The 26,265-nt window shown below is 38.0% G+C and overlaps 10 protein-coding genes across 10 annotated transcripts; 4 read left to right on the top strand and 6 right to left on the bottom strand. All coding sequences in view use genetic code 12, as the record gives it.

The window, feature by feature from the left end:
- Positions 1-1,301: 1,301 nt before the first annotated feature.
- CANMA_002918 (uncharacterized protein) lies at positions 1,302-3,023 on the top strand (the record flags this gene model as incomplete). Its single annotated transcript, XM_051815040.1, has 1 exon — positions 1,302-3,023. The coding sequence occupies one exon, from the start codon at positions 1,302-1,304 to the stop codon at positions 3,021-3,023; it is 1,722 nt and encodes a 573-aa protein (XP_051671559.1).
- Positions 3,024-3,284: 261 nt separating this feature from the next.
- CANMA_002919 (exosome non-catalytic core subunit) lies at positions 3,285-4,247 on the top strand (the record flags this gene model as incomplete). The annotated part of the gene is made up of 1 exon (XM_051815041.1): positions 3,285-4,247. The coding sequence occupies one exon, from the start codon at positions 3,285-3,287 to the stop codon at positions 4,245-4,247; it is 963 nt and encodes a 320-aa protein (XP_051671560.1).
- Positions 4,248-4,356: 109 nt separating this feature from the next.
- On the bottom strand, positions 4,357-6,930 carry CHO2 (phosphatidylethanolamine N-methyltransferase; the record flags this gene model as incomplete). The annotated part of the gene is made up of 1 exon (XM_051815042.1): positions 4,357-6,930. The coding sequence occupies one exon, from the start codon at positions 6,928-6,930 to the stop codon at positions 4,357-4,359; it is 2,574 nt and encodes an 857-aa protein (XP_051671561.1).
- A 1,414-nt stretch (positions 6,931-8,344) lies between these two features.
- On the bottom strand, positions 8,345-11,032 carry DBP2 (DEAD-box ATP-dependent RNA helicase; the record flags this gene model as incomplete). Its single annotated transcript, XM_051815043.1, has 2 exons — positions 8,345-8,706; positions 9,727-11,032. The coding sequence occupies 2 exons, from the start codon at positions 11,030-11,032 to the stop codon at positions 8,345-8,347; spliced, it is 1,668 nt and encodes a 555-aa protein (XP_051671562.1).
- Positions 11,033-11,628: 596 nt separating this feature from the next.
- RPC19 (DNA-directed RNA polymerase core subunit) lies at positions 11,629-12,006 on the bottom strand (the record flags this gene model as incomplete). Its single annotated transcript, XM_051815044.1, has 1 exon — positions 11,629-12,006. The coding sequence occupies one exon, from the start codon at positions 12,004-12,006 to the stop codon at positions 11,629-11,631; it is 378 nt and encodes a 125-aa protein (XP_051671563.1).
- Positions 12,007-12,454: 448 nt separating this feature from the next.
- CANMA_002923 (uncharacterized protein) lies at positions 12,455-14,032 on the bottom strand (the record flags this gene model as incomplete). The annotated part of the gene is made up of 1 exon (XM_051815045.1): positions 12,455-14,032. One exon carries the CDS (start codon positions 14,030-14,032, stop codon positions 12,455-12,457), a length of 1,578 nt encoding a protein of 525 aa, XP_051671564.1.
- A 1,723-nt stretch (positions 14,033-15,755) lies between these two features.
- On the bottom strand, positions 15,756-18,734 carry CANMA_002924 (uncharacterized protein; the record flags this gene model as incomplete). Its single annotated transcript, XM_051815046.1, has 1 exon — positions 15,756-18,734. The coding sequence occupies one exon, from the start codon at positions 18,732-18,734 to the stop codon at positions 15,756-15,758; it is 2,979 nt and encodes a 992-aa protein (XP_051671565.1).
- Positions 18,735-19,003: 269 nt separating this feature from the next.
- CANMA_002925 (uncharacterized protein) lies at positions 19,004-19,759 on the bottom strand (the record flags this gene model as incomplete). The annotated part of the gene is made up of 1 exon (XM_051815047.1): positions 19,004-19,759. One exon carries the CDS (start codon positions 19,757-19,759, stop codon positions 19,004-19,006), a length of 756 nt encoding a protein of 251 aa, XP_051671566.1.
- Positions 19,760-19,998: 239 nt separating this feature from the next.
- CANMA_002926 (U6 snRNP complex subunit) lies at positions 19,999-22,722 on the top strand (the record flags this gene model as incomplete). Its single annotated transcript, XM_051815049.1, has 1 exon — positions 19,999-22,722. One exon carries the CDS (start codon positions 19,999-20,001, stop codon positions 22,720-22,722), a length of 2,724 nt encoding a protein of 907 aa, XP_051671567.1.
- Positions 22,723-22,918: 196 nt separating this feature from the next.
- CDC60 (leucine--tRNA ligase) lies at positions 22,919-26,197 on the top strand (the record flags this gene model as incomplete). Its single annotated transcript, XM_051815050.1, has 1 exon — positions 22,919-26,197. The coding sequence occupies one exon, from the start codon at positions 22,919-22,921 to the stop codon at positions 26,195-26,197; it is 3,279 nt and encodes a 1,092-aa protein (XP_051671568.1).
- Between the last annotated feature and the right edge of the window lie 68 nt (positions 26,198-26,265).

Genomic DNA, 26,265 nt, shown 5'->3' on the forward strand with positions numbered 1-26,265 from the left:
TATATATATGTATATATATGTGTGTGTATATGTGTTAATAGTTATTAGTGTTTAAATTTTTATCTACAATTTGCAAATGGGTATTTGTAAAATTACTTCGTGATCATTGGGATTGAGTGGATGAGTGTCAGATAGAGGGAAATCGTGATACCCGGAATAAATAATCAGTTTTATCCGGAATAACCTTATTCTGGTTTTTCTCTGTACACAATGTTAAGCTCTCTGCTATTTCCTATTCTCTAACCCAGCGTAAAAGATATTCATGGGATGTAAGTCCGTGCATCGGAATCGAAAAATTTACTTTCAATCTTTCTTTGCCCATTATCGAAATCTCATCTCCTGAGATCCTTTCTTTTTACTTTTATGTCTTTTATACTTCTTTTGTGTTTTTTCAACTGAAGAGTGTAGTCCGAAAGAAGAAAGAATAGGGAGTTTATCAAGAAACAAAAAAAAGAAGTATACCCGAGGAGACAAAAAGTGTGTAGATATACCTGCCAGTAAATAAAATAAGAGAAGGCACAGACAATATACTCACTAACAGTACATTTGCCAAAGCCTACTTCTGTCAAACTAAAAGACCATAAATGACAAATATAACGGGAGATACATCTGGTTATATTTAAGTCAACAGTTCTTTTTTTGTTTAGAAATAGCCGACATCTTATAGCCCAAACCGTTAGGAGGAATCTTTGAATATGTACATAAATTTCTTTTGTTTGTCTCTTAAGGTCAGTTTATATATATGTCGTCGGAAAATTTCTAACTATGCTTTAGATCAACAAGGAGGGAGGTATCTTAACACCGGAAAGAGCCTCATGAAAGCAAGATACAGGCGTCACTGTTGTTTCTATCGTTCGGTGCTTAGTTTGGCGTTGTTTCCATTTAACTCCGTGGAATTCCCATCGATCCTCAATTTTGTGTAATAGTCTTTTGTTGATTGCTATAAATCCATTTTATAACCGTTCAACTCTTCATTTCTCATTTCAATTTAAACCTTTTGGCTATTAGTTCTTACCTTCTAAGTCCTCGTTTTACATTCAATTACTATACGGTGAATTCTATTCAAGGACCCATCCTTCTCCCAATCTTTTGTCTAGTTGTTTTTCTTTAGAACTAAACTTCTCCCCCTTCCCCTGTTCACAAAAAAGTTATTCCGATTCCGATCTCAGGCAATTCACAAATCGGCGCAAAATAAAAAAATCATAAAGAGTCAGGAAATTGAAAAAAATTACTTTACCACCATCTATACATTAGCAGAGCTTGAGTATTGATATTATAGAATCTATTGACCTCCCCCAAATATGTTTACCGGAATAGCAACTAGAAGGTTTATACCCACCCCTAGTGCAAGATATTCCCTCATCAATACAAAATTAGCAACATCTAGAGCACCACATTTCACCAAATTATATTCAACGGTACCTCCACCTCCAGGGAAACCACATCCTACATACACCTCACTTGTTTTCAATTTAGTCAAATATGCTTTAGGTGCCGGTGCACTAGGCGTTGTTGGATTTGTTGGATTTGTTGGATACAAGATTTACACTGAAACCCATCCTGGCAAACAACAACCACAATCGGCCACATTTCCAACTGGTGAACGGAAGAAAACGTTGGTCGTTTTGGGTTCCGGTTGGGGATCAGTGGCTTTGTTGAAGAATTTGGATACCACGTTATACAATGTCGTTATGGTGTCACCCAGAAACTATTTCTTATTCACTCCATTGTTGCCTAGTGTGCCCACGGGAACTGTTGATATGAAATCAATCATTGAGCCAGTTAGAGCCATAACCAGATTATGTAAAGGGCAAGTGGTATATTACGAAGCGGAAGCAGTTGATATTGATCCTGAAACAAACACATTGAAGATCCAACAATCTACAACGGTACACTCGGGTCATTCAAAAGAAAGTTCGGCCTCGACTAGGTCAGAAAAGATTGGCGATGATAACGTCGAATATATCAATGCTACTCTTCAATATGACTACTTGGTTGTCGGTATCGGTGCCCAGCCATCAACATTTGGTTTACCAGGAGTTGCTCAACATTCAACATTTGTTAAAGAAGTCGGTGACTCAATGCGGATTAAAAAGACATTGATTGATTTAGTTGAAGCGGCTAATTTGTTACCTGAGAATGATAAGGAACGTAAACGTCTATTACATGTTATTGTCTGTGGTGGTGGCCCAACTGGTGTTGAAGCTGCTGGTGAGATTCAAGACTATATCGACCAAGATTTAAAGAAATGGATGCCGGAAGTCGCCAAAGATTTAACCGTGACCCTCATCGAATCACAACCCAAAGTGTTGCACACGTTCAATCCTAAATTAGTCGAATACACTAATCAAGTGTTTCAAGATACCAATATTGATTTAGTTACCAATGCCAGAATTAATTCGGTTGATGATAAATATTGTACTGTTTTCCACAAACAAACTAAAGAAACTGAGGTTGTTCCCTATGGTATGCTTATATGGGCCACTGGTAATGCTACTAGAGACTTTACACATGTTTTGATGGACAAAGTTGAAGCACAAAAGAGTGCCAAACGAGGCTTTCTTGTTGATAAACATTTAAAATTACAAGGGTCTTCAAACATCTTTGCCTTGGGAGATTGCACATTTACCAAATACCCACCCACAGCCCAGGTGGCTCACCAACAAGGAGATTACTTGGCTGATTATTTTAACAAGTTGCAGAAATTAACCAGTTTAAAGTACAAAATCGAACATGATGCCACGGCATCTGATGTCTTGAAATCAAGAGCTTCTCGATTAGAAAAGAACTTGCCCCATTTCATTTACAATTATCAAGGGTCATTGGCCTACATTGGTAGTGAAAAAGCCGTGGCTGATTTGGCTTGGGGGTCGTGGTCAAATGTGTCAACTGGTGGTAATTTGACTTATTTGTTTTGGAGGTCAGCTTATATCTACATGTGTCTTTCGGTCAAGAATCAAATTTTGATTTGTATTGATTGGTTGAAGGTGTATGCTTTTGGAAGAGATTGTTCAAGGGAGTAGACTCAGAAGTGGGAGATATAGGTACAAGGAGTGTGGTTCTTTATATGAAAGGCTATTTATATTTAGATACGTATTAGAAGATACAATAATATAGAAAGTAGAGATATACTTTGGTTGTACTAGGTGTGTGGTTCACCTGACGCTACCATTTATCATAAACAAAATTTACAAAAATCTCATCTCTCTTTTACAATCAATCAGCAACCTTCCATCATCACAAGACCGCTTTCTCAAAGATATTACATAAGAAGATAGATAAAAATGAGCGATAGACGAAGAATAACGGGTCCGGTAAATACACTGACTCCAAATATCCCTGCTGCCCTCAACCTCCCATCATCAACCACCAGTAACAACAACACCAGCGGCACCAGCAGTACCAGTTCCACCAGCGGCGCCACTACTTCATCTAATCAAGTACCTCCATTCTTTCTCAAACACGGGCTAATCACAAACTCCAATGGCTCAGCGTACTTGGAAATAGACAACACGACAATCATCCAAGTATCAGTATTTGGACCACGACCAATCCGAGGTTCATTCATTGACAAGGCCAGTGTCAGTGTCGAAACGAAATTTCTTCTGCACGTATCGCAACCGCAATCAGATATATTCAACAATAACAGTAGCAATAGCTCTTCCAACAATAATAGAGATACGCCACAAGCATCATCGGGGTACAGGACGGGGATGACGCCCATTGAACATCGATTGAGCTCGTATTTGGAGTCATGCATATTACCCAGCATAATCCTTTCAAAATACCCCAAATCAACTATTGATTTACAAGTTAGTGTCATTTCCACTGACCCGAAATGCCAGGGAGTTTCAGGAATGTTGTGGCTTATGCAGTGGATTGTCGTTGCTAGTAGTTTAGCCATCATTGATGCCGGAATTGAGATTCGTGATGTTGTTTCTAGCGGTGTTGTTAAATTGATGGCCAATGGAGATGTTCGTATAGGACAAGATTTAGACCGCCACCAGCAAGAAGAGAAACTACATGATACAGATGCGGGTGAAGATGGGGTTTATGCCTTGGTTAGTTTTATGAATTTGAAGAATGATGAGATTGTAGGCTGTTGGTTTGAACGTGATGGTAATGGTGATGATGAGAAATTACAATTATCAGAAATAGAAATGGAAAAGTTGATTGATGAATGCAGCAAAATGTCAAAATTGATTAGAGCCAATTTGAATTCATATTTATTGAAATCTTTCAATTGATTATTGGAAACAAAGAGGAAAAAATTGGGTGAGCTTTACCTCTTATGCATGTTTTATAGAAGCTTGTATATACAATAATAAAATCTATTGAGTGTGGGGTGGGCGGCTGTTATTCATTCTTCTTAATGGATACATCATATGACAAATCATTGAGAATATGATTAATATCATACAATTTCCTAGCCACTTCTTTGATTGAAATGTTATCATGATTGAGGAAAATCTTCGAACTAATACGAATATTAGTAGTTTGCGAAATAACCGTGCTCAACAAATTGTACATTTCCAACACATTTTCATCCGATTGCGTAGCTATGGCTTGTATCGAAGTATCAATTGAATCAATAGCAAATACACGATCAAAAATTTCCAGTTTCAATTCATTGGCAAAACCATCCAATGCAGATTCTGATTCATCATTGGGGACATCTATATGTGGCGATTTAATTTCAAATGGTTCAGAAATATATGCCACGTCATGCCCGCCATCCAAATGGTATCTGACTTCGTAAACACCTTGTTCCCAAAATAGCTTATCCTTGGTGAATGTAAATGTCCCATTGGGGGTTTCACAATAGGTCCATCTGCCCGATGATGAAAGAAGTGTCTTGTTTCTCGAGTATGTAGTTTGCAGAATTTTGTATAATCCAATCCAGTTTCGCGTAGAATGAGTGGAAGCAGGTGATTGCCAATTGACCTTGATTGGTGATCCAATAGTTATGTATTTCGAATTGGTTGCTTTGTCAACATTCAATTCAGGAATGGTCAATTTATAATCGGAATTTGCAAATGACAAGTTTTGTGATAATTCAATCAACTTCTGCTGCGATAATTTAACCTTGGAATTTTGTAAATCCTTGATGAAATTTTCAAATGATTCAGCAATACTCAGTCCAGGGTTACTTCTTCTTCTTCTCATTGGCTCGTCGTTGCTAATTCTTCTTTGTATAACATCAGGAATCAAGTGTTTTTTGAAGGTTTTCGTGACCCCAGAATCTTGATTTACTTCTTGCTCGCCATATACTCTGAGCATATGAGCCTTTTCAATGAAATTGATACGAATGAAATTGTTGGCAACCCATAAAATACAACAGACAATGTTTTCGTATGTTGGCCATATAATAAACACACCCATAACTCCACAAACACCAAAGATTTGTTCTGGATTGTTCAAGTAACGGTATACACCAGCTTTGGTCAAGTGCTGCGATTTTGGAATGAAAAAATCACCATAGAAATAGCCAAAGTATCCAATCAGGTCAATTATTGATGCATTGATCCAAGTTTGGGTCACAATCAACAAGCAACCAACAAAGACTCTCAAGTAGAACAAATCATGGTAAAGTACATCAGTGGTGCCTTGAAGGATATGCGCAAAATTCATACCAAACAAAGATGAGTATGTCAAATTGATCAAAGAATTGTATAATATAGCCCAATTGTTTAATGATTTCTCGACCGGAATATCATTCGAAAGACACCACTTGGTAAAATATTTCGAGTAGCTTTGCCAAATCAACATTGTATTGATAAAGAAACTTTCAAACACCTTTGTACCCACCGTCAAGGCAAAGAATAATTTATAAGAGTTCCTTGACAATAATGGAATTACGACACCATAAGTGGTTATTAAAATCAAATTCAATACATCGCTTGCTCTCATCCAATTGAAATTGTAAAAACCAACCAATGGTGGCATATTTTCAAAATGTTTCAAATCTTTCAACTTCAAAATCTTGATTAAATTTATTTCGTTCTTCGAAGGACCATAGATCTTATCAATATGAGGATTTTCAATATAATGAAGGAAAATCATTTGCAAGAAATGGCCAAAGATTGCAATTGCCAATACTGTATATGATTTGGCTATTAAGGCAAATCCATAATAACCCACATAGCCCACTGAATACATTGGATGGGGTACCATTTCGAAAACACCATCAAAAATCAATTCTTCATTATTGATTTGTCGGAAGAAAAAATCACCCCAATACCAAGCATAATCCTTGATTGTGTTGTGAGCATTGACTTTAACCCACAAATTAAACAAAATTAAACTCAAACCAACAATTATTCTTAGGTAAACTGTCCAAGTGTTGTGGAAGTCTTCAGCATTAGCAATTGCGCAAGTGTAAACCACACAGCAAAAGGTGACAAAATCTGACATTAAAATCAAGTCCACAAATTTTCTAAAAACGAGCCAAGTGTTGAATTCTATAGGTAAGGATGAGATAACATAGTCTTTACCTCGCTGGGACTTGACTTCTTTTTGCACGACTTTAGCCCAAAACAGCTTATTTTTAGAATCAAACAAGTTACCATCTCTAGACCAGGATACCAACCTATTATGAGTTGATTGTTGTTGTAATAACCACCCAATACCAAAGTTGTAAGACAATCTCCAGAATATATATAATCCAATAAACACACCAATTCGCACTTGATTCAGTGGTATTAAAAAAACAAGCAAGTTGGCACATAAACAACCCAAAATGGTTAATTCCAAGTTTGATTTATGCAATGAGGGATCAAACAATGTCTTGACCATATCATGAGTTTCTGGAACGACAAAAGTTTCACCAGCAAATGTTATTCCCTTTGGACCTGCAGATGAGGTGTCATAGTCTTGTTTTGATCCCATTGCAGTCATTGGACTATTGTTGGTTTCTGTTTGGACTGACATCGTTGTGAAAGCAATTGTGGCAGCACTTTTGTTGCTTTTTGTCGTTATATTTTTTTATTGCTTTTTTCTGATTCTTCCTGTATTATAGCACAACCAAAATCAGTAATGGCTTTATATATGTGCTAAGAAGGAGGGAATAGTTTCTAAGATGGTGGAGATAGTAAGATGGTAAAGAACAGTTGCTATTGCTGTTTATCTTAACCGTTGAGTTAGCTAGAACGCAAAAGAAGACCTATCTCTGATGAAATTAAGAAAAAGGAATCCAAAAGTGCTGAAAATTTTTTTCAATTTATTGATATAAGTTCTATATACTTTTTAGTTTATTATTTTTATTTCATTTGGTTAATTGTTAAAAAAAGCTTTCTACGGTAACTCACCGGCGAAAAGTCACACGAACAAAAAAGTGTGGGGGGACAAAACATGAGCCAAAAGTAGAAAAATAGGAGCTGCAGTTGAACATAATATATACTTTCCGCTGAATCGCAAGACATGGACGGTAACCCTTTCTTCTCTTGTTCTTTTGAAGGACGCATGATAGCCGGTAAAAGACAGTTATGTCCTCTCTTTCATAACCATGTGTGAACTATATTGATTAGTTTGGTACTGCCTGCACATAAAAATTTGTTGGTCTTTTCGAACTTTTGTTTTGGAAGTATTACACAAAATCTCCAATACATTTACACGCAACGCCCGATAAGCGCATTTACTTAGATAAAGTGAAAGTGAGGATCATGTGTATGCCTAATGATAAGATAATCTTCTTACTAGCATTCAGCCATTGTATTTCAACTGTATGAAAGTATAAAATGGTTATAAATAATAAAGTAATGGATTTCTCTTGTATGAAAATATATATATATCCCCTTCAAGTAAACACAAATATTTAATACTCAATCAATAATTCAGTATTAAAAATGCAAAACTATTGTTTTTTTTTTTAATGATCTTGTGAGTATTAATTAAATACGAACAATAAATTATTAAATTTGCATGTGATAATTTTCTGTTCTTTTAAATATACGAAAATTGACAACCACCTATTTATAATGAAATGACCACCAGTTCTTTGGAGAATATTCAAAGCAAACTTCTAGATAGATACAGACTTCATAATAAGAACTCATACAAGAGAAGTATCTTATCACCTTTTGTAAGTTTTAAAAACAACTAGGATAACATTTTCTAGAAGTGATGTTAAACCTCTCTACTCTCTTGTTTTTTCGTCTCTTACAACGATATCAATCAAACAATATAAAACATTTCAATCTATTATTATACACACACATCTATTAAAAATATCAAAAAAATAAAAAAAGCATAGATCGACACATTTTCCAATCGACATAAATAGAATAAAAAAACATGAGTGTATGTTGTAACAACATTGCATCACTCATTTAGGCCAACTTTCCCTCTAGAAACGACGGTTACCCAATGGAGCAGTGTTGGAACCAGAGGAGTAACCACCACGACCACGTCCTCTTCCTCCCCAACCACCACGACCACCACGGCCACCACGGCCACCTCTTCCAGACCCATATCTAATATGACTACCATAACTTCTTCTATCAAATTGTTGCAATTCAGGTGGAATGGTTTGATGAGCTTCTCTCATAATCTTGCACAAATCACCACCCAATTTCTTATTGTTATCAGTGAAAAAGGAAATAGCTGTACCTGTAGCACCACCTCTACCTGTTCTACCAATTCTATGCACATAGTCTTCAATGTTACCTGGCATATCATAATTGATCACATGAGTAATACCCTTAACATCTAAAAAAACAGAAGCAGTTAGTATATATAATCCTCTTAATGCATTTAACAGTTTCCATTTTTTAGGAATAACTACTCTTCTCTTCTTCATTTTGTTTTACAACAAAGACAAAAGTAAAACTACAGGGAGAATTTTCAAAAAGAAAAACACAAATTGGAATGTGAACGTAGATGGATGATGGACACCTTTGGAAGGAATGGTACTCCGCTCTTTCCCTACTCCCCTTTAAGTATGTCTCATCAAGCCATTACCCATTTATTGAACTGTGACATAGAAGACATTTGGTCAGCACGACATACTAAACACACACACACACACAAAATGCAAAAGAAAATAACACTACACACATATTATATTGATAATTCGACTTCTTCAATGACACAAACAACCCCAGAAACAGGATCATTCAATTTGTAGAGCGTTTTCCTTCTTCTGTTTAAAAAAAAACACGCTCCAAATCTTATCTCTTATACTTTTGAACACAGGTCTAGCATTGTCCTCAAATTCAGTGAGATATCAAAGTAAATGCAAAAAGCTACTTCACTTTTCCATCTCATTCAAGGCAGTCTTCTTCTCAACCAACAAAAGCCTAAGTTGAAAAGTGACTGCACCGGACAATTGAAAACCTGACAAAAAAAAAGACGCGAGTCATCATCGCATCTTTCCCTTTTTCCCAACGTACAAGAACGTCATTGTTGAACTCATTAACAAATATGTGAGCCATCTGTAATTTCACATCCGTGCGACGCATGTAGCTACTCCCCTTCTTGTTTCTTTTGTTTACTTCTATTCAACAAAATCTTCAATAATGGGTGCACATTCTCTGTCGACTTCCCTTCAATTTGTCATTATGATAGTCATCATTGGTGTTCACATTGAATCTCTCTCCCTTTGCGTTTGGCCCGCCAAAACACAATCAAGTTTTCTTTCCCAAAAAAAAAAAAAAGAATCATTCCTAAAATGTTAAAGTTAATAGTTTCTGGGAATAAGAACTTTCCCTCCTCAGATAAAATACATACCAATACCTCTGGCAGCAACATCAGTTGCAACCATAATGGAGTGACTTCCTTGTCTAAACTCCTTCAAGACCCAGTCTCTTTCGTGTTGTTCCTTGTCACCATGAATAGCCAATGCAGGCCATCCGTCAGACCTCAAGTAACTTGTGACATCATCACATGTCCTCTTGGTACTAGCAAAAATCAAAACCTTGGAGTTGGTATCAGCCAATGCACTTTCCAAGTATTTAACAAGCATATCTCTCTTTTGGTACTCAGTTACAACCTGCACGATCTGAGTAATTGTATGCGAAGCAGCCAATTCTAATGAACCGATAGTAACTTGAATAGGATCATTTAAGTAATCCCTAGCCAAGTTTTGAACTTCCTTCGGCCACGTAGCAGACCACATCAATGTTTGACGATCAGGCCTGATTTGGTCAACAATCTTTCTAATTTGAGGCTCAAATCCCATATCCAACATTCTGTCAGCTTCATCTAAAACCAAATAAGTGACTCTCTTCAAGTTGGTCTTACCGGCTTCCAACATATCGATCAATCTACCTGGTGTAGCAATACATATCTCAACACCCTTGGCCAAATCTCTAATTTGTGGACCTTTTGGAGCACCACCGTAAACACAAGTGTTTCTAATTCTTGACGATGAACCAAACTTACTACACTCAGTTTGAATTTGACAAGCTAATTCTCTTGTAGGAGCCAAAACCAAAACAACGGGTCCATCACCTTGTTTCAACAATGGTTGAGCATTGATATGAACAATACCTGGCAAACAGTACGACAAGGTCTTACCTGAACCAGTAGCAGCAATACCAACCATATCTCTACCACTCAAAGCCATAGGCCAACCTTGACATTGAATAGCAGTTGGCTTTGGGAAACCTTGTGCTTTCAATTCATTCAAAACATAGTCAGGGAAACCAGCTTCATCGAACGTAGTAATTGGATGTGGGATATCATGACCCTGAACACTCATTTCATTTTCCCTTCTAAATGCTTCAATATCAGCATCCGATCTGGCGGCAACACTTGGGTGTTCAGTGTAGAAATTTTTTTCAAATTTAGGCAATTGTTCTAAGTCCCATTCTGGTGCAACCAATTCCTGTCTTGGAGCGTCATTAAATCTTCCACCACCTCTTCCTCCATATCCACCATCTCTGCCACCGTAGCCGCCGCCTCTTCCACCATAGCCACCTCCACCGTAGCCACCTCCACCGTAGCCACCTCCACCGTAACTACCTCCGTCTTTTGAACCACCACCGTAGCCACCTCTTGAGCCACCTCTGTATCCTCCGTTATTATATGACATTCTTTGATTTAATTATAAGTTAATGATTGATTGATTGATGAATAACTTGGTTAATAATGTCAAATCAAAGTTACTTTATAGAAGAAGAAAAAGAGTAGATGAGAAGGAAGTTTTTTTTTCTTCTCCTTTTCAGTTTGTCTATCTCATCTGGTTTGTGTGAAATTTCTTTTTTTCCTTTTTTTTTTTTGAAAGGCATCTCTTCTCATACTTTGAGTGAGACATTACACAAAAGGTATGAAAATGTCTATCATATCAACTCAGATAGAAAGAAAGATCGGTTTACTAGTAGGAGACGTATGTTAGAGTGCGGAATAATAGGGATAATGCTTTTATTTTTGGACATGATGCAATGCCATATAAGTCAATTCAAAAAGCGAGATAGATACAACGAGATAATACGTTCTGAAATCACTCACGTTTAATCACCTTTGTTTGGCCAGAGATGGGTATCAGCTCCAAGCTCCGTAATCCTAACACCAGATGCATATGCTTTTGCTGCTATTCCTATATCATTGATTCTATAAACCAGTTAGCTCTACCAACAAGAGCTCTGTTTCTGCACATGTCAGAAAGCAGTCTCATTTTTATGGGTCCAATTATGGCTCCTCGGTACTGTATCCACCCTCTTTCAACCTTTGCTCAAATTTCTCTTCCACAACGCCACATAGCTCGCTCAAATTGTCGAAACCCTGGTGCAAAGCTTCAACAGCTGATATGTTACCATACGTTTGTATCCTGATGTTCATCTTGTTTTCACTGGGATGTGGTATACTATACCCACAAAATTCAACCTCGGGGTTTTTCATAATGATATAACGCAATGCATTGCCCAAGGTGTGATCCTCTTCCAAAATCTGGAATGAAGCTGACGATCCATCTTCTGATGCACCAGGAAGTATCTTTATCTTGTCAACATCGTATTCTACTTCATCTACTTGCTCTGGTTCATCTATTTTTATATCGTCGGAGGACATGATCAGCTTTTGTTTTACTCTTTTGATGACTCTTTTGGAGTGAGTGGTGTAACTTTGGTAACTGCGATGAAGCTAACCGATGCTCTTCGACAACTTTCTTTTTTCTTGAAATAATTGAAAAAAAAATAAAAATATTTCAATTATGCGCTACCACACGTTTTTAAGACTTTAACTGTTATTATTTACAGACTGGAATTCAAGAAAATGTACTAGCTAACATAACTTAAAAGTATCTACCTTAAATACTCAAGAAGAATTTGGTAGATATTCATGAGTGAAAAGAGAGAACCTGCGTATATTGTTGCTTTTAAAAGTTATCGGCGATATTCAACCTCCCTTCTTTGTTAGTCACAGACATGACTTGCAAACTAATGAAAGAGTATCAAAAACTTACAACAATTTCATTTCATTTCATCATCATTAAACTTATCTAAACATGTCAAATGCTCTAATACAAGTATCTAAAGTCGGCTGAGATCTTTGATCCATCGTTACCTTTACCTAATTCTTTTTGCCAGTCCATGGTACCCTTCTCAATCTTTCTGTTCAACACCACCAACCTGACCCTCAACATAATGACAAAAAGAATTGCTAAAACAATGAATGCAATGTTACAACTCATAGCCTTGACATAACGTGGTCCATCACTCGATGGGTATAAGTATGAGTTCCAAATTGAAGTTGAGTTACTCAAACAATTGACCAAGGCAATAGCAACTGCTCTCTTTGCTGGCGGTCTAGGGCACGAGTTTGAAATCCACGTCAATATAACAACGAATGCCGAATACAAACTTGGAATCATTAGAATCATACTGAAATATCTAGCACCTGTGTTCAATGTTGCCACTGCGATTATGAATGCCACCAAGGCAAACACCATTGGGATTATAATATGCAAAGTTCTTTCTCCGGTTTTGTCAGCATGCCTAGCCCAGAAATAGGTGACAACAACAGCAACAACGTATGGTGGAGCAGTTAAACACAAAGTGATGGTGTGGTTAAAGTTCAAGGTACCAACGATGGTAGGGAAGAAATTGGTAACACCACATGCTGCAACTAAGAAACTGTGCATACCACAGAGCATCCACATCTTTGTGTCCAACACTGCCAACTTGAATCCTTCCCAGTCGCTAACCTTGGCTTCGACATCAGTGTCATCAACATTCCCCAAATCTCTTTTCAATTTCCATTGGATGATGTCCTTCTCTTGTTGATTTAAAAACTTGGTATTGTGTGGAGTGTCTGGTAAGACGAAATAAGCAAATGGCACAGTCAAGACGGTGATACCACCTTCAATAATGAACAAATATCTCCAACCCTCAACTCCTCCCAAACCGTCCATTTCCAAAATACCTGCTGCTAACAACCCACTAAAGGCAGAACTGATCAATGAACCAGCATACAAGATCGAATTCCTCGAAGCCAAAGTCTTTTTGTCGTACCATGAAGACAAGATCATCAACGCACTGCAAAAGAATGCAGACTCAACCACACCAAGCAAGACACGAATAGCAACCAATCCACTAAAATTTTGAACGGCAGCAGTACAGGTTGAGATGGCACCCCAAATGGTCATGACAACTGCCAAATAAGCAGACGGGCGGCCTAATCTATTCAACAACATATTTGAAGGGACTTGGAACAAGATGTAACCAACAAACAACACCGAAATCACAATCTCGTATTGATTACCTACCAAGCCCAAATCTTTTTCCAACCCCCCCAATCTGGCACTAGCAATATTGTTACGATCAATGTAGTTCAAAATATAAATGAAGATCAACATTGGCATCAACCTTAAATCAATCTTCCTGATTGTTTTCTTGTCTAATTCCTTCAATTCATCTTGAGTCAAGTCTTGCAAAGATTCTGGTAAATCGACATAATATGGTTCTTCTTCGATTTCATCCAAGCCCAATTCGGTCTCTGACTTTTTCAAGTCAGTCCCTACTTCAAGGTGGGAGGTACTGGCTTTGGCATCTTCAAACTCTTCAATATGGGTTGCCCCAGCTTTTTCAACTGACATGTCTTTTTGTAGTGATGATGGTATAAAAAAACAAATCTCAAAAGAAAAGAAAATCAAGGATTCCAACTCTTTTATATAGCATTTTCAGAGTCAGTCAGAAGATGCATTGCTGAAACACGGCATTTGGAGGAGTCCTCAACAAATTTTCGTCAATTTCAATTACAAAACTCGAGTAGAGTCAGTGAAAAAAAGTTTATTGTTTAGTCTTGCTGCTTTACTGAGAGCACAAAATATCACAAACGTACAAAATGACGCGAGGTGGGGAAGAAAAAGTAAAATAAAACAAAAAAAAGTTTGTTGTATGGTTAAGAGCTCCTGTGCCAAAATGCTACACGCCTTGCTGTCTTTGTCATCCACAACGCAATGAAAATTTTATTTACATGGATGACTGCTCTTGCCAGACAACACCCCGGTAGAGTAGTCATCATGGTTGATAGCTACCTTGTCTAAACCAGCAATTACTCTCGAGCGAAATAAATTTTCTTCATTTCTTTTGTCGTGTGTTAGCCGATGAAAAGATTTTCCGAGAATTAGTAAATGGTCACAAACAAAACTTTTCCTGAAGATTACATACTCCCCTACAAAAACTTCTTACAGCTGATCTTGGCAAGGTTGCTACAATCTGATACATCATTCATCCAAGTTATGACCAAATACGTAATACTCCTTTCGGATTACTAAAAGTCACCAATGAAAGGTGCAAAGTATAAAAAATCATTTATTTTGGATTTTGGAGGAAGTGCCAAGAATTACACAAATAGGCTTTTTCCACTTTAGTTATTCCGTGGGGGAACCCTTATTGTTTTTTAAAAAGGAAGAACAAATGGGAAAACCCAAAAACTAAGCAAATAAGCAAATAAGCAAACTAGGTGAAAGGACTTTCAGCCCAACACATTTTTGTGAATTCTACCGCCAAGGATAACTCAAAACCCCACCCGATCCATATACGATCGGTTTGAAGTCGTGGGGGGGGAAAGCCAACTAGCTCTTACGGAATTATAATGATAAAATCAGAGCTCTGGATTCTCATCGCTCACAACACAGTCTTGATAAGGGATGTTGGGTTTAGATAAGATTATTATGGCTGAATTCGTCGTATGTACGTTAAACTTTTGAGAAAACAGAGTATCACAGGTTTGCTTATTTACAAACACCATTCAACGACTATAGGCTCAAAGGCCAGTAACCAATCATAATGCAGCCTCAAAAGGTCTCTTTCCATGTTTTCTATCAAGCCATTTTAGTTTAAATCAGTTCCAAGAAAAACCTTGGGAAGCACGTGCTGATGAAAACTTTTACTTGATCATAGTTCGGACACCCAATCATAAGCAACCTGATTATTGACATAACATGCCCTAGGCTAGCAGTTTTAGATAACGGTATTGATAATACAACACAAACACTGCACTCTCCATGGTTTTCTCTGATGACAGGGCATGTTAATACACTACAGCTAAGCTTGTCACACACTGCACACGCCTTGAGTTGTTTGGGAAAAATTTCGGAGTTTCACAAAACTTATTGTTACACAAAGATGTCATTTGAAACAGCTTTATATTATTTGGGGGATCCATTCCCCATACTAACCCCACCTCATCGCTATTCTAAACAATAGATGGATCGATTCAGGAGAAGGTAATTCTTTATCTTCCCCAATGTATTTCGTTAAGGATTGCCCGAAAAGCTATTGGGGCTCGTAATAGACTCCCTTTGTATTCTAACTTCACTTATTATATACTTCATCCAATACTTCATCGAAAACTTGAAACAATAGATGTCTATTCAACTGGTTTATCTGTAGCATCAGAAACAAGGTAGTGGCGGCATTGGCGGTGTTTTCACTCCCAAATATCCTAGACCATGTTTCGGTCATAAACGTATCGAATAATTGGTTTGCTTCTCTATAGGTGTGTAATTTCTGCTGCCTACTTCGCGTCTCAGGTTCTAATTTGAATTTACCGTCCGGGAATAGCAAGTTACGTAACATGGTCAACACATTACCAACATTGGATTCACTGAAATGAGTATCAACAATTTCATATACTTTATTCTCAACCGCGGTTCCAAAAAACTGCTGAAGGATAACGACTAGTGCCCTGCCCTTGAGCCAATGGAGATTGAAAATTGATATGACAATGTCACATATTGGCTTGATAAACAATGGTTTGCTTGTGGGTTTTTCATCGAATTGTCGTAATTCCTTCTCCATCTCACGTCTATTTTCCAAAATCCCGCCATTAGAACTAGTTGCAGTAGATGAGTACTGACAGTTAATCGTACTCCTGTTATTAGAAGACCCCAAGTACCACTTATAACCAAACAATGCCGACAATTTCTTGGGTTCGTCAAATCGCTGGTGTTTGCCCAATTGGAAATTTTCAGACGATAAAAACGATCTAAATGCCTTGTCAGAGCAAACCTCGGGGATTTCAATGAGTGCTCTTAAATAAGCTTCGAGCTGGTGTCGTCTAGTCTCGGTGATATTCTTTTGCTGAAATTTCAAAACCAGAATCGACTTTTGTGGGAAATTTAAGCTAGATACTTGAGGATAACGGCGCTTTAAATATCCATGCAATCTATGAAACTGACTGTACCTCCTGGCAACCACCCAACCAGCTTTAACGACATCTGGTTCTTCACTGGAAAACTTTTGGACCTCAACAATGTACAATACAAACTCCTTCGCTTTCTCATTCTCGTGCACTACCGACAGAATACTAACTTTTGACTTTCCAAACAAAGTATTATCACTTTCTTGAACAATGTACTGCAGTTTCTGTAACTCCTTTAAAGCAATATCCCTTTGGACTCCATTTTTAGATTTGAGCAACACTTTTAGTTTCGACTGATTATTGGTTAATTGAGCTTTGCGTATCAATGGCTCTAAATAAATTAGCTGTCGTCGAAGATTTTCAATTTCCTTTTCAATAGTGGGAATTTTTTCGGCTAGATTTAAATTACCAGGTCCGGCTAATTCCATACTTTCGGTGCTTTCCTTCATTATAACAGAATCACTGTCAGTATCCAAGCCATCCGATTCTTCGTCGTCATCGGAAGAGGATTCTTCATCCTCGAATAGCCTCGAATATCGATCATTGCGGTTGAATACTGCTTTCTCGTTGAGCTCCAGACCAATTATCTGACTCGTCATACCATCAGCGTAGTTCTCAAGCATGTCATACTTTGGATCACTCATTATATTGGCAAGTTTGTCTTCGATTTGGTCAACAACAGATTCCCCTTCACCAACAGTACTATTCCTCTTGAACTTGGAAGCTTCAGACAATAAAAATTTGGAATAGTACTCGGTAAACAAGTACTGGAAAATCCTGCCCTGTAGCTTCATCAATACATCTTTGCAAGCTTGAAGACAACGCCGGTGTTCAAACGACCCTGCTGCACCCAATATCTTGAAATTTTCCAAATCTACTATGCCAATACTGATGAGCCCCGTATTGAAATACTTTTCTCGAATTTCCACACATTCTCGTTCAGTTATGCTTAATTCTCCGGACTCTTGAAAGCTGTCCAACAATGGCGACTTTGATTCCTCCACCTTTCTCCAGAAGTCCAACAAATGCAACTTATTTTTCAGCTTTAGGTACTGGCCAAATGCCATCAGTTCCGATGGTGACTTAAGCACGACAACAAGCTTATCCTTTTGGGATGACTTTAACATCTCATTATTTAAGTGAATGACAGTTTGCTCACCATCTCCTGATTCTTCTTGTGTCAACATCTCTTTCAACCCGGCTTCACTTCGATCCATAGCACGGTCTTGGGATTTTGCATCATCTACTGAGATGTGGGTCATAGTATGTTCCTCCAAAGCGGAACGTAGTTCTTTTACTTGATTCCTTCGCTTTAGACTATCCCCAATGAGTTTGATAATTTGCATGTTGAGAAAATCGGGGTCAGCAACAAGATTGAAGACATTGTCCAAAATTGTACAAGCCAATACCTCTGTAATAAACAATACAACTACTTCATTTGAATTCTCTCTATCCGAAAGTGTCTTGGTTAGTAGTTTTCTAATTTGACCCCTCAAATATGCCTTTTCCTGGAAATTTCTCTCCTTTTTGTCTACTTGTGATAGGGTAACACCAACATGCAAATTTCCATTGTTGAAATGAGACAACACTTCTGACACACCTTCAGCATCAGAATAAAGTGAAGTATCCTTCACCATCATTGAAGACTTTTGAGCCTGAGCAAAGGATAGGTAATGATCGTTGAAGATTGGCAAAAGCTTTAACGTAATTAGCTTGGCAAAGTCAATCTTTTGAATTCTTTCAACGATACATTTCGAAACGTGAGAGAGTTCACACTTTACATCCTGTGAAAACAATGGAGACGAACTTATTTGGGAAAACCAGGATTGTATGAATTCATTGATAACTAAGTCCAAGAGGTCACTTAGCAACACTGAAATGTCATCCGAAACGACTATGGCATGCAGATCATTCGATAGACCGTTCTTAAGTAATTTAATCTCCTTCTCCCATTTGACCCTTTTTGTGAAGTTAAATCTGGAATGATTGAGTCTTGTATCAGTTTGAGGAAATGGTAACTTTATCACAATCGTCAAGTACGTAACAACTGCAAGAACAACCCCCAATGCAAGTAATAATAAAGAAGACGGGTAGAATCGAAACCATACTAAAGCACTAACAAGTCCTAATTGAAGCCAATTGTTAAGCATATGGGCTGATTGTTGTGGGAAACTGCAGTCAATGAACTTTCAATCTTTGACAGCTGATATCGATCCAATGTTTACTTTTTTTTAAATTAGTCTTTAAACTTTGTGTAAGTTTTGTAAGAAGGTTTAGTTTGAAAGGGATTGCTTCAACAAAGATACCTAGATTCTGATTACTTTTATTAGAATAAAGTATTCAAATAGGCACCTTCTGTAAGCTGCTCTACGCTGATCATTCTTTTAATCGGCAAAAATATCTATTAAATCAATACCTGCTATCTACTTTTCTTGGATCGTTTACCATCTCCCTTCAATTCAACTTCTCTCCTCTCCTTCCGGTCACGCTTCTTTTCCTTCTTCTTGTCCTTTCGCCTCTTTTTGTCCTTTGATACCTTTGCTTCACGATCGCTTGCATCTTCTTCTTCTTCTTCTTCTTCTTCTTCTTGCTTCCTTCGTTTTTTGCTCTTGGTCTTTTCACTTCCATCCGTACGTAGTTCCTTTTCTGTGCTTTCCTTTCTTCTTTTCTTCTTTAGTTTCTCTTTCGATTCTTTCGTTCCCTTTTTGGTTTTTCCATCTTCAGCATCTACCCTTGTCGTTGTCTTGACTTTCTCCTTTTTACTTTTTTTCTGAACAGTGCTGGTCAATTTCTCCATATCTTCTGCTGCTTTGCTCGCCAAATCTTTAACATGTGCCACTTTAGTATGGTCTTTTTTCCCCACGGTGCCCTCCAAACCCTTACCTTTAACAAACATTCGGTACAAAGGAGACATATTTTTGTTCAAAGTCTTCAACACCGTCTCATTATTATGTTTGAATGAGACTCCATTTGCACCACTCCCATTATCTACCTCTAGGTTCTTCAATTGTCCGTCAAATAGTTTCTCCCACCACATGTCAGCATTATTAGAATCATGCCCTAGGCCTTTGGTGTCCTTTTTGTGTTTCACCAAAATGGGCTTCTTCAACCCACCCTTTCTCAAAGCCTCTCCCTCTGTCCAACCAAAGGATTTTAGATATACCTTGGCATCCATTTTATGCAATCTTGGCGTGTACTTTCTTTGTACAACTTTGATAATCAGTGTTCTTTCCCTAACAGATGAGAGATGATGTAGTTTGCAATTTTTTTTTTATTTTATTTTTTATTCTTTTTTTTTGGCACTCAGTTTTGTGTTCTCTCTTCATAGCAAAATGAATGATTGATGAATATACCTTTTTTCATCTATTCTTCATTACTCCCACTTCCAATTGATACATTTCTTTATCGCTCCCCATGAGTCTACTCGAATTGATTGATGAATTCGAAATCTTGGTCAACGAGAATCCGTATGCGCCTGAAAATTATGACAAGATTTTGAGCAGGCTCCAAGTCCTACCTGACACTGCACTACTAATCAACAAAATTTACAAAGAGAAAGTAAAGTACTTTCGGCTTCGCCAGTCGGAGCTAAATAGCTGGTTATTTGAAATACGGGCCATTGAAGACATCCAAGAGCGGTCTACGTTGGAATATGCATTTTACGAAACAATAATAGATGATTATCCAACGGTCCCAATAATGACTGCAATGCTAGAGTTGGCCAATCAACTACTATCCAACGAGAAGATTACCGACGATGAGTATCTGTCTTTAGTCTCGAAAGGGCTTCAACTATGTGGCTATGATTTTGTTAATGGAAATGATATATGGAAAATAAGTTTAGACTTGCTCTTTCAACGGTACACCAAAACCAACGATGCCACTGATTTGAACACGTTGATTAAATTACACTTGAAAAGGTTAAGCTATCCTCTTCAACAATTGGATGAGTCTTTTCAGGAGTTTTCTGCTTTTATTAGCAAGTACAAGAACGAAGAGTATGACCAATTAATGCAAATTGCAAACAAAATATACTCTAATACGAAGCAGAAGTTACCATATTACGAAAAATACGAAATTCAAATCAAGGATTTGCCTACGGATTTTTCTATTTGGGTCGAATATATGGAAAGCGTGTACAAGTTCCAACGCAATTTTACTCACATTCAAACAATACTTGCAAGAGCTACGCAAGCTGATTTTTCATTCTCAACCCAGGGACAACAGCTTTGGATGTCAGTTATATACATGATATACATCTCTGATGAAGAAAATGAAGCGATTTTGACGTCTTTGCTCGGAAAGTACCTTCGGACCTTTCCCAATTCTTGCACTGCTTACGCAGAAAACATAAAAAACTGCATAACTTTGGGAGACATAGCTGGTCAGAAATTCATTGATTTGGAGAACCGAATCAGGGCAGTTGACTTACGGAGTCTGTCAGATTACAAGGATTGGAAGCTCGTTGCATTGGCCATAATGCAGTACAAGTTTCAAAGCGGATTGTCTCATGAGTCCTTTGAATCGCTTGACGATTTGCTAGACACAACGGTAACATACGCATTGGAGAACAAGGACCCGTTTCATTCTGTTGAAAAATTGGCGATATCGATATACATATCTTTGGAGAAGATCACACATGCGATGCAGGTGATTATGTCCATGTTTCAAACTTTCCCAACAGAAGTTGAAGTCTGGTTGTACGGCATTCGTTGCTTTATTAAACACGACATTAATCAAGAATCCATTAGGGAAACCTTTAGGAAAGCTTTGTCACTTGCAAGCAAAATTGACGCACCTGAAAAATTGACAGAGGAGTGGTTATTGTATGAACAAGTACACGGCAATATTACGAGCTACAGAAAAGCAGTCACTTTATGTAACGTAGCTATAAGAGAATTCATGCAGTCCAGAGCGAATGAAGTTCGAACGGAGCCTGTGTTGCATGTTGACCGTAAAAGGAGCCATGATATGTCGGAAGAGTTTCTGCGGTCAAGAGAGGAATTCGCCGTTCAAGTCAATAATATACCTTATGATGCCACCGATCAAGACTTGAGGAATTTCTTTGCTGGTTGTGGTGAAGTTCGAGATATAAATTTGGTTGAACTTAATGGCGGAAAACAAGCTGTGGTTGAGTTTTCAAATGAACTTGAAGTGTTTTCAGCAATGACTAGAACCCACAAAACAATTGGGTCCAATGAAGTTTCAGTGACAAGGGTGGAAAAGACTTTATTATTTGTCAACAATTATCCAAGCTCATGCAGCCAACAAGATGTTAGGGATATGTTTTCTCTGGTAGGGCCATTGGTCAATATTAGGTTCCCATCACAGCTTAAACACAAAGTTCGCCGGTTTTGCTACGTTCAATTTGCTCGGTGGCAAGACGCGGAGAGGGCAATTTCTATGTACGACGGACAAAAGTATCACGATCAAAATCTCAACAAGGAGTTTTCTTGGGAAGTAAAGTATTCGAAGCCTCAAGAGAGAAAGGATAGGACGTCTCCCATTTCAGAGCGCAAAGTCCGTGTGTCAAATATAGCTTACTCGATCACTGAGGAGGAGTTAAGGAATCAGTTTTCGCAATGTGGAGAGATTGAACTGATCGCTTTGCCCAGGGCTGTTTACGATACAAAGAAGCGACGCATGAAACAAAATGGTGGTTTGGCCATAATTGCTTATCGCGATGCTAGCAGCGTCGAAGATGCCTTGAAGAAAAATGCAACCATTTTGAAGGGAAGGTCTATCAATGTGGCCAAGCAACAAGTGCACACAACCTGGATTCCAGAAGACTTTGATACTCTCAAATCCATTGGCCTCACCAGTTTAGATTCGTCGTTAAACACTTTTCAAGTCAAAAGCTTTTTGGAAAAGAACTTTGGACAGGTGTCAAAAATCCTTTTGCTTCCTAATGATGGGGTAGCTTTAGTTGAATTTGCGTCGGTCAAAGATAGTGGAAAGGTCTCGTTGGGATACAGTACAATTCAGATTGATGAATATTTAATTCAGGTGACGACAAAAGAAGCAATTGTTGAGGCTCTCAACACGAGCATCGACAACGGCAGCGCTTACCCATCTACCAGTGAGGTTCAGAATAAAACTGTTTTGGTCCCTACATCTATCAAAAGAAGAAGAGTGTAGGAGTAATGTACATATATTCTCTCTGCTTAATATACTTAGGTGCCGAAAGATCATGGAATCTCGGAATCTCGAAATCTCCCAATTTAAGCGATTAAAATAAAAGAAAGCGAAAAAGAAAAAGAAAAAAGAAGAGAGAAAAAAAAAATCAGAGAACAAATTTTTCATTCGAATCACTATTGAGTCATCATATTCAAAAATGAGTGTAACATTCGAAAAGACCTTTCGAAGAGATGCTTTGATCGAGATCGAGAAAAAGTATCAAAAGCAATGGGAAGAAGAGAAATTGTTTGAGGTTAACGCTCCTACTTTTGAAGAGTGTCCTACAGATAATATTGAAGAAGTTAGAGAAAAGTACCCAAAGTATTTCGCCACTATGGCTTATCCTTACATGAACGGTGTTTTACATGCCGGGCATGCTTTCACTTTGTCCAAGGTAGAATTTGCAACTGGGTTTGAAAGAATGAATGGTAAAAGAGCATTATTTCCTTTGGGTTTCCACTGCACTGGTATGCCCATCAAGGCTGCGGCAGATAAAATTAAGAGAGAGGTGGAGTTATTTGGAGAAGACTTTTCCGGTGCCCCATCAGAGGATGAAAATATTGAACAAAAGGTGGAGACAAAAGCAAACAGAGAGGATGTAACCAAATTTACATCAAACAAGTCAAAGGCGGCAGCAAAGACAGGCAGATCAAAGTTTCAGTTCGAAATTATGTTGCAATTGGGTATCCCTAGGGAACAAGTTGCAAAATTTGCCAACACCGATTACTGGCTTGAGTTTTTCCCACCTTTATGCCAAAAGGATGTTTCTGCATTCGGTTCCAGAGTTGACTGGAGACGTTCCATGGTCACCACTGATGCTAACCCCTACTATGACGCCTTTGTCAGGTGGCAAATTAATAGATTAAGGGAATGTGGTAAGATTAAGTTTGGTGAAAGGTACACTATTTACTCTGAGAAAGATGGCCAAGCTTGTTTAGATCACGACAGACAATCAGGTGAAGGTGTGACACCGCAAGAGTATGTCGGGATTAAAATTAGAGTATCTGAATTTGCTTCTAGTGCTGAAGAAGTCTTGAATAAAGAGAACATTGACTTGAGCAACAAGAAGATATATCTTGTCGCAGCCACTTTAAGACCCGAGACTATGTATGGTCAAACCTGTTGTTTTGTGAGCCCAAAGATAGATTACGGTATTTTCGATGCCGGAAACAATGAGTATTATATTACCACTGAACGTGCATTTAAGAATATGTCATTCCAAAATTTAACACCAAAGAGAGGTTTTTACAAACCCATCGCAACAATAAATGGTAAAACATTAATTGGATCAAAGATCGATGCCCCATTGGCACAAACAAAGAACTTGAGAGTCTTGCCTATGGAAACGGTTAAAGCTACCAAAGGTACTGGTGTTGTTACATGTGTGCCATCGGACTCACCTGATGATTACATCACCACCAAAGACCTTGCAAACAAACCCGAGTATTATGGAATAGAAAAAGATTGGGTCAATACCGAAATTATTCCAATTGTGCACACGCAAAAGTACGGTGACAAGTGTGCTGAGTTCTTGGTAAATGAACTCAAAATCAAGTCGCCAAAGGACGCTTTGCAATTGGCTGAAGCAAAGGAATTGGCTTATAAGGAGGGATTTTACAATGGTACAATGGTTATTGGTAAATATAAAGGTGAAAAGGTTGAGGCAGCAAAACCAAAAGTCAAAGCTGACTTGATTGCGTCTGGTGATGCCTTTGTTTACAGTGAACCCGAAAACCAAGTTATTTCGAGATCTGGAGACGACTGTTGTGTTTCTTTAGAAGACCAATGGTTCATTGATTATGGTGAAGAAGTTTGGTTAGGCCAAGCATTGGAATGTCTCAAAGATATGGAATTATTTTCCAGTGAGACAAGAAATGGATTTGAAGGTGTGTTTGCATGGATGAAGAACTGGGCAGTTACTAGAAAGTTTGGTTTGGGAACAAAGTTGCCATGGGACCATCAGTATTTGGTTGAGTCTTTGTCTGATTCCACTGTATATATGGCATATTACACTATTGATCGTTTCTTGCATTCAGACTACTATGGAAAAGTCCAAGGAAAGTTCAATATCAAGCCAGAGCAATTGACCGATGAGGTATTTGACTTTATTTTCACTCGTCGCGATGACGTCGAATCCGATATTCCACGTGAGCAGTTGAAGGAAATGAGAAGAGAGTTTGAGTACTTTTACCCCTTGGATGTCAGAGTTTCAGGTAAGGATTTAGTTCCAAACCATTTAACATTTTTTATTTATACACACGTTGCTTTATTCCCAAAGAGAATTTGGCCAAAAGGTGTCAGGGCCAATGGTCACTTATTGTTGAACAATGCCAAGATGTCTAAATCCACTGGTAACTTTATGACCTTGGAGCAGATTGTCGAAAAATTTGGGGCTGATGCATCCAGAATTGCAATGGCAGATGCCGGTGACTCAGTAGAGGATGCTAATTTCGATGAAGCTAACGCAAATGCTGCTATCTTGAGATTGACTACTTTGAAGGACTGGTGTGAGGATGAATTGAAAAATCAAAAAGAGCTTAGAACTGGTGAATACGATTCTTTCTTTGATGAGGCATTTGAAAATGAAATGAACGAGTTGATTGAAAAATCTTACTATCAATACACTTTGAGTAACTACAAGCAAGCTTTGAAGTTTGGTTTGTTTGATTTCCAAATTGCAAGAGATTTCTACAGAGAGTCGGTTAATTCTTCTGGTATTGGAATGCACAAAGACCTTGTTTTGAAATATATTGAGTTCCAAGCATTATTGTTAGCTCCTATTGCTCCTCATTTTGCTGAATATCTTTATAAAGATGTGTTGCAAAAGAAGGGAAGTGTTCAAACAGCTCAATTCCCAACGCCTACCAAGCCTGTTTCGAAATCTGTCTCGGAATCTTTGGAGTATGTGAGACATGTCTCGCGTGCAATCCGTGAAGCCGAAGGTTCTGGCTTGAGAAAGAAGAAAGGTAAAGCAGAGTTGGAAACGGGAGACTCGGTTAAGTTGACTATCTTGGTCTCAAATACATTCCCAGACTGGCAAGAAAATTACATTGAATTTGTACGCGAGTTGTTTGAAGAGCAAAAGCTTTCTGACAACAATTTAATCAAGGAGAAGGTTGGTAAGGACATGAAGAGGGCCATGCCTTTCATCAACCAGTTGAAAATTAGACTCAATACCGAAGATCCAAAGATTGTATTTAATAGGAAGTTGAACTACAACGAAGTCGATACCTTAAAGAAGGTTGTTAAACTCGTCAAGAGCTCACCTTACTCAATTAAGGTCAAGGAATTGCAAATAATTGCGTTTGAAAATGGAAGTGATAAAGGACAAGACGTCTTGACCGGTGAAGATGTGACTGTTGATATAAAGGGTAAAGTCAAGGATGCTGCCGTTCCAGGCTTCCCTGGTATTTCACTCAAGAAAGTCGAGTCTTGAGTTTGGCCTTAGATGTATAGAAATGTATCTTAAATATAGTCATGACTTTGTAGATATGGAGGCTATTG

Source organism: Candida margitis (assembly GCF_024628925.1).
Source record: "Candida margitis strain CBS 14175 chromosome Unknown scaffold4, whole genome shotgun sequence".
In the NCBI taxonomy this organism is placed as follows: Eukaryota; Fungi; Ascomycota; class Pichiomycetes; order Serinales; family Debaryomycetaceae; genus Lodderomyces; species Lodderomyces margitis.